The sequence below is a fragment of the Ischnura elegans genome, assembly GCF_921293095.1.
Source record: "Ischnura elegans chromosome 13 unlocalized genomic scaffold, ioIscEleg1.1 SUPER_13_unloc_1, whole genome shotgun sequence".
Taxonomy (NCBI): Eukaryota; Metazoa; Arthropoda; class Insecta; order Odonata; family Coenagrionidae; genus Ischnura; species Ischnura elegans.
The window spans coordinates 16,273,303-16,287,398 of record NW_025791657.1 but is presented as its reverse complement, the minus strand read 5'-3'; the positions used below and the strand labels follow the sequence as shown (position 1 = coordinate 16,287,398).

The following is a 14,096-nucleotide window of genomic DNA, read 5'->3' as shown; positions in this document are numbered from 1 at the left end:
TTTCTCTACCAGATTGAATGGGTACACGGGCCGATATGCCTACAGGGAAGCGTTGATTGATTACGAGGGACAAATGCCGTATTTACATCTGCACGTGGAGGCCGGAGGATCACCGGCGTCGACGAAGAATTATGTCCAGAACATTGTACAAAGCTTGAAATTTTCAAGGACATGGGCAGTCAAAGAAAACTGGGAACAGACAATGAAGGAGAAATGACCTCTGAATCTGTTGCGTCTCCCTTCACCCGTTTATATTTCTTTTTCGCTTCACCCGGCCCATTTATTTTAACACCAACGTCACTAGGTAAAGAAACAATCGGTGTACTTAAAGTGGATGAAAGATCATGGCCTTCATCTGGATCTATCGGTATCTGTTTTCGGTGAGAAATACGTTTCATAGGGGGGACGGGTCAACCACCGGTATATTTTCTAGCTACCGGCGAGGCTAGTCTAAGATTCTCCTCTATTATCTTCTTCCTCATTCTCCTCTTCTTTGACGGAAATATGGGCATGGAAGACATCTGTTAAAGAAAAAAACCGTCTCATAAACCAGTGTAACTTTTAAAGGGACTAGTGTCCCTTTAAAAGTTACACTGGTGGTAGAATATCGAATCACATTTTTAATGACAGGAGAAAAGCTGTCTTCTCCCTCCATCTCTCTCATCTCGGTGCTGCAGGCCACTAAAAAATTTGTCCCTGAGGGAATAATTAGAATTCCAAGTTTGGCAAGACCTTTGATTAATATCTTTTTGTTAGTCTGCCATAACGGTCCAAATATGTACCTCACATAGTCCTCTGGGTATCTCGATACTCCCTTGCCGTGTAAGAAAGTGACAAATTTTGCACATGATTCTACTTTATCCCGCCCCAGGGAGTAGCAAATGTGTTTGTTAGCAGCCATTATGTGCCGTGCGATGTGTCTTCATACGCCTCCCGCACACGGGGCATGGATTCAAGGCCCCCACTGTGTCCAGAGCCATTCTATTCGATATGCATCTGCTCCTGCTAGGCAGATTTGAGGACATTCTCGGTATCACCGAACCCTGGTGTCCGTCCGCCTCTCTCGGAGATTTATCACCTGTAGAGATTACGAAATCTGAAGCGGAGTCATCCCTTCGCTCAACATGAAGGATTGCCTTTTCAACGTTCTTAGTCAAGTCCTCCTCACTCTGAGATTCTTCTTCAGGCGAGGGAACAAAATCTAAGTCAGAGTCATCTCTAGATACTACAGAGGACCTTGCCTTATTGCCGTTATTTTTGGTTGGGCCACATTTCTTTCGGTAAATAAGTTCCGGATTTATAACCACCTCCGTTCCACATGCATCTACTCCTGCAACCTTCACATTTGAATTAGTCTGAAAATCAGTCTGGTTTTGGACGTGTTCAGTTATTTTCTGATCATTCCGTTGGCTTTCCTGTCTTTTTTTCCTTCTTCGCCTTCTTTTTTGCTTTCTTGTCATCGTTGGTTGCTCCGTTTTCCTCGGCTTCAGAAATCCTTTCTGAATCTTTTTCCTTCTTTTCTTTGCAAGACTTTTTCTTCTTTTCACTCTTCTTGTCGGCCTTGGCATCTCTAAACGTAATGCCTTCCGGCTTCTCCTCCCGTTCACATTTTTCGTTGCGATCTTTCTTCATTTTCTTCTTATTATCGGATAGATGACGTTTTCCGTCCGTCATGTCATCAAATTTACGTTTTTCCGTGTCCGAAGCGTGAGGTGGAATGACTTCCGAATCTGTGCTCCCCTTGTCTGCCTTTGCATCTCCAATCGTAATTTCTTCCAGCTCCTCCTCCCCATCACCTTTTACTTTACGGTCCTTACTCATTTTCCTCTTATCATCGGATAGAGAACATTTTACGACGGTCATGTCATCGAACTCACTTTTCCTAGTGTCCAAAGCGTGAGGCGGAATGACCTCTGAATCTGTTACGTTTCCCTTCACCCGTTTATATTTCTTTTTCGCTTCACCCGTCCCCTTTATGTTGAAGATGCATAATTCGAATGGATTGATGCAAGAGGACCGCATTCTTTCCAACACAAATGAGACTTCCACTCCTACAGAAAAGGAGGAAAACTTGAATGAAGTACAAGAGCAAACATGAGCAAAAAAGGGCTGTTCTCGAGCGAATGCAACTTCTCTAATCAAAGTTGAAAATAAGTCTGTTGCCTTGACCATCCCTGCCTGATTGTGATAGTGACTCTATTGAAAACTTGGATTTATCATTTTGAGACAGAGTATGGAGAAATTCCTGAGAATATTCAGAGTATTGGTATATTTTTAGTGAAAAACATAGTGTCTGGGTGTAATGTGCAATCCATCCAGACATTGTCCAAGTGTCATGTAGCCATATAAAGAAGGTCAGTTTTTATTAATACAATATCGTAATATAGAAAAATTAATTAGTCCGACAAATAAATCTACAACAGAAATATGTTGATGAAATGTTGTGTACTAGAAAATAAAGGTGATGGACCCTCAGAAAAGATTATTTTTTTCCACTGTTGACCACCAACCTTGTCTTGTCCAATAGCATTGGTTATTCAAATGTTATTTTTTCAAACCCAAACCCTATTTGAGCGTAAAAATTACGTGTGGGACCATTTGAATGGTAGTGCAATAGTGGGAGCAGCAGGTGAGTTCTCTATAGGATTAGCTAATAATTCTTACGATGGAGGGTTTGCTGTAACTGCATATGCCTCCCCCTAGATCTGCCTATGATAAGAAGTTTCGAATCCACACGAAGTTTTATTTTGGGCTAATGTTTCAAGCTAATAGTTTTATTAACCTTACCACACTTCGTATACAGAAATCATCTTTGGATTTAATATGTTATTGTTTCCAAACCTTACCCTGGAACTTGGATAAATCGAACATCAAGTTACCAGTTAAAAACTTTGAATTATCTAAAAATTCGATTACAAGAGGTCCTTCATAAAAAAATCCAAAAAATAAAATTCTTCTTCCCAATCAAAACTCACTCTCTTATTGCCCTATGCTTCCTTGAAAAATCAGTGGGCACACACTTTTGGACTCCCAAAATATCCTGATTGAGAAAAGCTATGCTTCTGGATGGAAGCCGCACTCTATGAACAGCACTTGTCCATGACACCATAATCTTCCTCATCACCCCTAAACAAATGTGGTGCATATACTCCATTAGAAACTCTGTCACCACCATAATTCCAGGTATTCTAAGGAGGATTATAATTATGAATTATAATTCCTCAAGATTTTCTAAAATAATGTCGTTATTGTAAAAATAACTGCAAAAATGGAGTGAGTATGCAAAAAGAAACATTTGTGGTGCAATCCTTCAAAATTCTGATTTTTCGTTCTACTTTGTCGTAATCCGGACCACTGTGCGCCGTTTCTATTACGAGGTTGGGACAGGGAAGGGCAAGTTTCCAGAAAAAAAGGATCAGGTGTTGAAGAGGTACGTGTGTGTAGCTGCACAAAGGGAAGATCTATATTTCATTGAGGACGAATGTGGAAAACAGAGGAAAATGGTCGCGTTGAATTCTTTTTAAAAAAGTAATTTCTCGCTGCCCTTAAATTTCCGAAATAGTTCTCAGAAATAAAGTCTCACGTTTTAAAACTCACTTTCACATGTAATTAGATTTACATTATAAAACCTTCGAAGAGTTTTATTGTCGGAGCTAACCCATAAAAGCTCTGAATCAATCGCAAAATATTTTTTATACGAATTTGATGATAAAATTACAGATAATGTACTTCGAAAGAACATAACATTGCTTGATGTTAGAAGTCATCAAATCCGGGGAAGGGGTTTGAATTTTCGCGCATAAAATAACTCATCTGTTTGCGTATCATTTTATTTTACATTTGTAGCAGCAAATACTGTTTAATAAACTTTTATTCGTTGTTTAAAGGAAGGACCAAAGATTCAATATTGTTTTGTAGTTTGAATGCGTGCACCGCAATCACAATGCAATTATTTGTGCTAATGACAATAAAATGCATCTTCTTGAAAACAATATATTGCCAGCCATGGTTTCTCAGGGAAATATTTCTGCTTTCCAACTGCTTTGGAACCCTTTTAAAACACCAAAATCTCTCATGGAAATGCTGTAGAACTCAATTTCGACTTATTTATACCAAAAATTGACTATCTGAAGACTTTTTAACTCATTTGTAATCACCTTTTTAACTCCTTTTTGCGGAGAGTATTCGTAAGGCACTGTTTTTACACGTTTGGAACTCCTTTTGAACGATTCGGCAGGATTTTCAGATGTCATCATTCGTATTTTAACTGCTGTGTTCTGAGAAGATTCATGTGTAACTGCTTTCCATATGTTTGCAACTCTTGTTTAATGACTCCATGTGATTTATAGACGTCTTATTTGCTTTTCAACTGCCATCTTCGCGCCAACACAACATGGACAGGTTCAGTCTGATTCGTTTGGTCAAGAAAGCGAAAATTCTTTAATATACGCAATGTTAATGCATAAGCGGTTAAAGAAATAGTAAGTCAGTTAATAGAACCAAGAACTCTTAAATATTCACTCGAATGTGGTTAAATAATAATTATTCTATTTTCCTTGTAGCTTAAATCGTATTTTTGGGGCAGTTTTGAAATGCGACAAGGTTATCTTCACTACGTACCGAGAATCTTGGTTGCATAAATTAAGGTATTCAATTCAAGGAATTTATTATTGTAAAAACATCAATGCTTTCGAAGTACATTTCGCACTCAAATGTTGAAATTTACGGTACTTTTTGCAAATTTTTGTCAATTCTTCTTTATATTTTCGAAACAAGTAGTATTTTGCATCGATTTATATACATAAAACAAACCGGCCGACGTATTGTATTCCCCATCCCCGGACAATGGTTTATGCCCATCTTTTGTTACGTATTTCAGGACCTAATTTACGCAAAAAATGAATTCCTCCTTAGAAAATCTGTTTCAATGTCGCGGTATTGAGACAATTTCAGATACCCCGAAAGGAATTTTTCCGCATGTTGCATAGGATTTTCGGGTTTTTTAACATGACGGTTTTCAAGAAAACAATATCCAAAAATGGAGGCATTTCACTCAGAAATTAACACTGAATGATCCACGCCAACCAACTAAGACCGGAGTTAGGCTCTCAATGTGGGCTTTCGGGACCACCAAGTAAACTTTCCCCTACTTCCGTATGAGTACGTATTCTGCATTGTACAACTAAAATAGGTAAACCATTGCGCATGCAGACGGTCGCGTGACGTCAACCGGATTTAATTTCCAACGTGCATCTTGGGAAGACTACTGGATCTTGCAGTGAACAATTTTTGTTTATAGGATATTGCACCCAAGGAACTGCGATGTCTTTTTGCTCGGTTTCTGGCTGCAGCAATAGCTATCGCAAATCCAAAGGAAGAGTGAAGTCTTTTCGTTTTCCCAAAGATTTGGAGAGAAGGAGAATTTGGATCGACGCTTGCCGGAGACAGGATGTAGTGAGTGCAGAAACAGGTACGATATTAACCCATTAATGCCCAGACGTATCTTTAGATACGTCATACTTTAAAAATTCCTAAATACTCTTTAGTTTGTTTTTTATGCAATTTCTTTACGTAGTATGACAGAAGAAAGTCTCCAAATGGTATATAAGTGATTTAGATGATTTAACTCTATAATTGCAATTGTTATGCTTAATTTCACATGGCTGGTCATGAACTACTCGGAAATGGCTACGCTATGGTCATGTGAAAATTTAATTTTCATATAAAGTATTGAGTTTTCTGAATCCAGTTTTTACCTGTTTTATTTTAAATGTATAAGAAATATTATCTATTTAAAGAGATTCGTTTTTCTTTCCAGCTCATGACAAAACTAATCAGTAAAGTTTTGACGTATCTAAAGATACTTCTGGGCACTTGTGGTACTAAAAGTTCAGGTTTTGACTTATAGGTATGTTTCACTATATTTATTGATTAAATAAGTAAACAATTATTATATAAACCTAATTATGTGATACCTCAAAGACAATTTTATATTTCTGCCATCTCATGAAGTTTACTATTGAACAATTAGGTAAATACAGCAAAAACAGATTTTTATCAGAATTGTGGTGTGTGGTATCCTCATTTGAATTGTAATAAATTACCGTCATTGGAAGCATAAAATGAATCAGTATTGAATTTCTGGAGGCACAAATGCTCGCGATATCAAGTTGCCTATCCTGGCACAGTAGCGGAAACAGAAAGAATTCAAGGGGGGCGCAAAAGATATCTTGAGCTACCTTTACTTGTATCGTAACGAAAAATAATCAAGTTACATTCAAAGTTTAGGAAAGTTTTATTTAAATTGATTATACCCATATATACAAGGCAATGGCATCTTATGATGTGAAGGAGTTACAATTGTAGTTCTGCAATATTAGGCTATGCGGGCGGCCCAGTAAGAGGGGGGCGCGCACCCCTTTGGCCCCCATGTGTATCCGCCACTATCCTGCCATCACTTGTATTCTGTATCGCCGACGGTGGAATGCATTGATTACTTTGTTTCTCGTAAAACTTTTCGCAGGCCATGAAATCCCGATTGCTAGCCAGAAATCAGTGTAGGAAATAAGTAACTTTAGTGAACATTGGTAAAGAAATTATGTATCAAACTATGTCACCCAAAACTTTGTACTTTGTATTCAAGCCCGAGTTTTCGAAGGATATACCTGACATAAGGAGGAATCGGCGCTTTAAAAATGTTTCAAACGTCTCTTTTGTAAATGAATTTTTTGTTACTTTTGTTGCGCACCCCTTGCTATGTAAGTCAAGAAAACAGCATAGGGGCTCCCATTTACCGTTGAGAAGAGAAGACGTACCTTAGTGATGGAGCAGAGGTGAAACATGTCTGAAATAGCTCTACCATCAACGCTGTCAGCACTAAAATTCAAGACAAGTTTTCTGAACAATTGTAAAAAATGCTAGTATATTCGTAGGTACAAATCGAAGAGATTTATAGTGTTTGGAATATCGCTACTCTCAGGTTATCACCTTCTACCTAGTCGATCGCTTTATCGGAGGTCATCTCGAGACTGCACCATCGAAATAGTTTCTCAGTCAATGCGAAGGAACGGGTTTGAAGGAAATCAGTAAGATTTGGGTTACAATTATGGTGTATTTCTGAATCAAGTCAACCTTTATCATGCTGGTGCCAATCTTGAGAGAACAGATGTTGGTCAAGGAGGAGATGTAGTTTTAGGACTCATGGATGAGTATAAATTACCACCAGGTACAAGCATATTTGTTAGCAACTTATTCACATCGGAAAAGCTGCTTAGAAAGCTGACTGGAAGGAGCTTGTGTGGCACTGGAACACTTCGTGACAATAGAATCAATTATGTATATTACCTTCCAGAAAAAGCTGCATTTCAAAAATCAAAAGAGGGACTGCTGAAGTTAAATCGAAAAGTTTCTAACGATGAATAATACATAGTTACCATGATTACTGATAGCATGCATAATAAAATGAAAACTCCCGTTTGTTTTTCTGTTTCCGAAAAGAAAAAAAAATAATATTCCAATGCCATTGGCGATCGCAGAATACAATTCTCACATGGGTGGAGTGGACCTGTGCGATCAATTCTTGGCAAGTTACCGGACAACAGTCAGGAATAAAAATGGTGGTTCACCCATTTTAGATGAGACTTGGCGTATCAGTTGTACAGGGATGGCTACGGAATAGAAAACTGGGATACAGGGTCACACCGCTGTAAAATTTCAAAATGCAAATGTAAATTGTTCTCGTAATAATACTCAACATTATATTATTTGATACATAAAAATTAAAATTCAAGTACAAAAACCACTGATGAAGGCATCAGTAATGAATTACATAGCAAAAACGTGCATCAACACAATTAAATGATAATTTACATTTTTTTGACCCCATAAGTGCCCAGACGTATCTTAAGATACGTATAGGATTAAGTACTATGCAAATGTTAGAGATTTTTTAAAACATTTTTCCCTTCATCAGGGGTGATGTCTAGTCATAATTTAAGCAAAAAAAGTAAATTATTTTGAAAAAAATCTTCTGGGCATTAATGGGTTAATGCAGATGGTTAAACACTATTTTAAAAAACTTTCGTTTTCATGATAAAAATAGTTTATCTTTTACCAATATTCCGTTTTCAAGTTTACTGATTGTGAAATTCGGAAAAAGGAGCATAGTATTGTGTTCAGTCATAACGTGCACTGGGTGAGGCATGTGCCGAAGAGATAAATTTGCATCTCCCGTAGTATTGTAATTATTGCAGCATTTATTGTGACCATTCAGAGCATTCATGAAAAAGAGGAAGAATGCATTTTTGTGCAGCTAACGCTTGAGGTAGAATTCCACCAAAGATAATAACTTTAAGTTAAATTCCGGCAATTACATTACATTTACCCTTTATTCTTCACGACCCCTTATTATATGTATGTATATGTTTTTTTTAAATCACGAGAAAATAAATAAAAACAACATCAGACTTAAAGCCCTGAGGATGGACAAATATAATGTCCGAAACGTAGGCAAAGTTTGAAAAAATAAATAATATTTACATTGACCCACATCTCGTGATTTAAAAAAAAACATATTACATTTCGCTAAATTCGCAAGTGTTTCATTTGTTTGAATACAGAAGATTTCATCAAATAAAATATTTGCCTTTTATAAGCACTAAGCGTATAGGAAGGGCTAGGGTCGTAGAAGGCAGAATGAGATGACAAGTCTGGTTCCACGTTTAATTGTCAGAGCACAGGTACACACTCCCCCTCCGAGCTACAGCGTAAGACTCCTCGTGTGTATTCCCTCCAAGGGGCTTCCTCTCGTGTCGCGTCGGTCCCATGACCCTCTCGGCGTCTTCCTATTGGCCGGGAAAGGCCGCATGATAATGCATTCCAGACGTCTTACCACGCCAAGATACTGCAACGTGTTACGGCATTAAGTGTTGGAGAAATACGCGGAGACCAATTCCCAGGCGAGAGCAAGTTGTTAATCGGATTAGGGTGTCAGAGTCATAAACGAGGATGGATCCCACACGAGAGGTTGCATCGCGTTATGAGTTTCAGATACTGGACCCATCACTCGAACGCGACTCTGCGATTCTTCCATTACCCCGAGAGCGAAACCGAGCTGACACGAGACGGCAAGTGACACCCTTACACCGCTGAATTTTAGAATACTGGCAAATTCCAACCGATTGCTCTCCCTACTACACCTTCCCACTCCCAGAATTTAATCCTAGACCAAGCGCTCCACATAATATCACCTCTCCTACCATCTGAATTCTCTCCATCCTTACATCGATCCTTTTTACCTGCCATACAAAAAAATTCACCTCACAAGTTCCGTCCCATCCGTCCGCCAATTGAATGTTTTCGTTTCTCTACTGGTTAATGCTTTGTTAGCTTTTATATTATTATTGTATTGTGTCTTATTCATGTAATTGTAAAAACATTTTTGCTGTAAATTGGCATCGTGTCTGTATGTGGAAAGTTTCTTGAATAAAAAGAACAAGATCACAATGTGGAGGTTTTCGGGGTTACTACCGCGTAGTTTCATCGCTGCGGACGACAATTTCGCTGGCATTGTAGCAGGCTTCTTCAGGTCAACCTAGTGGAGAGCAAAGCCAAAGGTAAAGCCCCCGCAGGAAACGATTGTGGGGTGTAGCGAGTCAATTGCACCTGTGGCAGAGCATACATTGACCAATGTATTAAATAGATCTATTGGAGTCAGAAAACGATTCAAAGTTCCTCAATGTAGAACAACTGTATACCTATTGTCCACCATTAACTCATGTATAAGGGTGTGGAATGATATTCCTGACTTCATATCTAAATCTAAAACTATAAATAAATTCAAAATAAAAATGTTTGCGTACCTGATTATTGAATATTATGGAGATTGAGCGTGTACCTCTACCATTCAATCATTTATTCATTTTTTTCCTTTCAAAGAATCTACATTAATTTCTCTAAAGGTTTTTTGCATGTGTTTTTATTTATGTTTACTCGCTTAGCTCGCTGGGGGGGCTCTGCCCCCCCTAGGCCTCCCCGAAAAAGGCCTGCGGCCTGTTATGCCCACTGTGGGAGGTCTTACACTTTTTGTTTGCTACTTGTTACTAAAGGATCGTTTACTTTTAAGCTGGCTAGCTTAGGTATAAGCGATATTTCCACTTTCACGTAAAACGAGCGCATGGTGCGTAGGCTACAATATGAATGTAAATATTTATAAAGAGAAACGTTTTTCTGAGGGGCTGAAAAAGTAAAATAAATTTCTACGAGTTTCTTTAACTTATTCAATTCAAATACAAAAAGCGTTGAGACCACGTTCCACTGTAACACCCGTAATATCATAACATAACGACTTTACGAATTACAATGAAAAACACGTTTATTAATTATTTTCCACAAAACAACCAAATTCTTGATATACGAATAAGATGTAACAGCTGTTCCCCTTCGTAAGCGAATTACGTTGGGACTGAATATCAATATCTAGAAACAAATGCGCCCTAGCATGAATTGGGGCTAGTATAACAAATTTTATCGAAATATTATTTATCGTGATCGTGAATGATTTCACTTCAGAAATGCCTCTATTTAAAGTTTTAATGAATCGGGATACACAAATATCTCAGCTTTAATATCCAAAACGCAATGCGCAATAACTTTGGTGAGAACGGAGTGAGTAACGGATCACAGCCTTTGGTGTACAAGACATTGTGAATGTCAAGACTTCGATAATTTTCACAGTTGAATAACTTAGTCACTCAAGGAAACGTGATTAACGCAAGACAAATAATTGAATAAGAAATACCTTTATTTGCACTTATCTTCCATATTGTATTATTCACTGCCTATTCACTCCTGCAGCTCACGGATAACATTGTACATTAAAAAGGAAATTAACGGAAAAAAGAACGTAAACAAAAATAAAAAGTTATCACCATCACAAAACACGATAATAAAATCATTTTTACCAACCTATATTATGTAAGACTTGTTTAAAAGTCTTTCTACTACAATCGTGTATCGCCAACAAGATACGAACTATAGTCAACAGCACGAATCATATTTCTAAATTGGCATTTAGAGCACTTGTTAACTTTGAAATTAATAACCACCACACTCTCGATGCAATATATCAAAAACAACAACTAATTTCTTACCTTACATTTCTCCGCTTTTGATTTGAATGCGCTTTGATTTAAACAGATGTTTGTTCTTGCGGAAAGAAGACGCAAAGAAATAGACACTTCAATTATTACTTTCTTAACTTCCTACCTTATATTTATCAGTTTTTCGTTTCATTTCCCTTATCTTCTTTCCCAATTTAGCTCCTCTTGTTTGCATAAACAAATATGTCGCTATGATTGTTCGTTTGTATGACTGCCGCGCCGCCATTGGAATTTGGTGGCCATTTTTTGAACTAATCCCCATACACTCAATTTTATATGAATAGACGGATAAATAATTGTAAATTTAGTGTTTTCATAATTTTTCCTGGGGTTTCAGACAATTTTAGAGGGGGTCTTCATTAGACTTTTTGCCGTATCTCGTCTCGTTCACCCCAGACATTTGTATACGTGAATGAATGAATGAATGAATGAGTGGTCGTTAAGGGGCTTCATGTTATATAGATTCTATTTAATTTTTTGAATTGAATAAAAATGTTGGTTAAGTTTATTCCATTGAATTGGCTTGATATTGGATACGTGGAGTGGACCGAATCACAATCCCGACTATGACAATGCAAAAGTCATTGCCAATGAAAAGAGACACTTCCCTCGGATCATTAGGGAAGCTATGGAGATAATGAAGACACCGAACAACCTCAATGGGGAGAATGGATACCAGAACATCCCTAACACACAGAGAAGAGTCCTCAAGAGAAAACCCGGGGAGACAGGACAGAGCCGGGAGGTGGGGAACAATGAGAAGCCACCTGGGCCTCATGAACCAGCCAATGAGAAGACACCGGCCTCCGACGGGGTGCATAAGAGACAGCGATACCACGAATCTCCACTTCATTGACCTGAAGAAGCCTGCTACAATGCCAGAAAAACTGTCGTCCGCAAAGATGAAACTACGCGGTAGTAACCCCGAAAACCTCCACGTTGTGATATTGTTCTTTTTATTTATTACTTTGGTGTTTTTTGACATACAGCCATGACGCCAATTTACGGTACTTGTGAGGTAAATTTCTTGCACGACAGGTAAAAAGGATCTATGTAAGGATGGAGATAATTCAGATGGGAGGAGAGGCAATATAAAGGCGAGCGCTTGGTCCACGATTGCATTCTGAGAACAAGAAGGTGGAGTAGGGAGAGCAAGTTGGTGGAGCCAATCCGTATTCTGAAATTCAGCAGAGAGAGGAGTTCAGGACAGTCTGAAGTCGAATTTTGGCGGCCTTGGTGGCTTTCACACAGGGCCGCAATAGTTCGATACGCAATATTTCACCTTCAGTCTCTAAGTCTTTTCTTTGTTTGGATGGGAGCACAGAATTGATGGCAAGCCGGACTCTGCCTCCTCTCAAAATGGCGACTCTTTCCCCGCATATTATGCTGGTAAAGTCTTATCGGGTTTCTCACCAGGTGAGTTCATTGTAGGCCAATGTTTGAATGGCTGCCTCTGCCATCGAAACGTCAGCATACAATCATCTCACCAGATGAAAAACCCATGAAAACCTCACCAGAAATTCTACTATCAGTGAATATGTTGCACTCGCCTTTTTCTTCTCTCATTCTGTCTACCTAATTTGTAGTTTTTTTTAAACTGCCTTATGTTACCATTATTTTACGTGTGATATTACGGTAATTTTCATAAATATTGTGTGATACATTGACCCATGGTCCTTGTATGCAGGGACTGTACATTGAACCTCGTGCAGGCAAGCCTGATATTTTTACATGGCCGGGCACTTGGCGTACTTTGACCACGATATATAAATTTTATATGATAAAACTTGATTTTTGTAAAAATTAATCTTTCTTTGTAGAAATTAGTTCAAGCTTGTACATTCATATTTGAGACTGATATATCGGTGCAGATATGATACACAGTAGGTTGTGCGGAGTAGTTTATAGGCCATGGGTGTTGGGTTCCTATCGTCGATCAAAAAGAACCTGTTGCAATACTTTCAGCTTTGAAATATCACACTTTAGACAGTTAAAGTACAATATAGGAATACATGAGGCCAATTTAGACCAGAATGTAATTACAACGTTGAAATCCTTGTTTTTCGAAGACTGGCGAACTTTATTCGTCAACAAGCTACATAGCTCGAGTGTTAATAATATGTATTTGCATCCTGCCGTAAATGCAACACACAAATTCACTGTTGTATCGCCGCGCAGTCTGTCGCACAGGAAAATAAAACGTCAAAGCGGCGACCCCTTTTGTTTGGCGCTGGCCGGCCAAATCGCATTGAAGGAAAATGAAAAATACTCGCCAATCCGAGCGAAAATTTCGCACTTGAAGGAATTAGGAAATCAGTAAGTTAAGGAAACGGAAGTTGAGTTTCAAAGAAAGATGAAATTGTGTCATTAAGTACTACTCTGTACCTTTTCTCTTGCAAAAATACACCAAATATATGAATACATTACAGGTATGAGAGTTTGGTACCACTAGAATTGTTAAAGGCGTCTGTTAATGCCTAGTGGCAAGCAATTCACAAAACTTCTAATACTATACTACTACTAGATAATACTAGAGGTAACATTTTTCACCCTTCTTAGGTTTTATTTTTAATGTTTTTGCATGCTCATGTTAAGTTTCTTTTCTTTGGTTTAGTTATGGGTTTCATGGGTTTTTAAACTTTTTTTGAGGTTTAGAATAAAAAAGTGTGTGGTGTCGATGTACTTCCATGTGAAAAAATCGAAAATTTTAAGTGAAATTAAAAGGTAAATTGTGCAATTTGAGATTGAGATTGTTTTTTTCGTCTGACGCAGGTGATTTAACGTTTAAAGTGATACATCATAACTCACTGTATGCGCAGTATTAACGGAACACATGCGGAATGACAGAAAAGACCTTTCTATTATAATACATAGAATTAAGGATTTATTTTTTGACTCAACTTAAAAAGAGACGTGAAACAACACAAATGATACTGA

The 14,096-nt window shown here is 38.0% G+C and overlaps 1 protein-coding gene across 1 annotated transcript; it reads right to left on the bottom strand.

Annotated features, from left to right (window-relative positions):
• Positions 1 to 1,398: 1,398 nt before the first annotated feature.
• On the bottom strand, positions 1,399 to 1,821 carry LOC124172121 (protein PXR1-like). The gene has a single exon (XM_046551527.1). The coding sequence runs from the start codon at positions 1,819 to 1,821 to the stop codon at positions 1,399 to 1,401; it is 423 nt and encodes a 140-aa protein (XP_046407483.1).
• Positions 1,822 to 14,096: the final 12,275 nt, after the last annotated feature.

Excerpts from the sequence above, each read along its gene's own strand:
- LOC124172121 (XM_046551527.1), bottom strand. The coding sequence starts at position 1,821 with ATGAGTAAGGACCGTAAAGTAAAAGGTGATGGGGAGGAGGAGCTGGAA.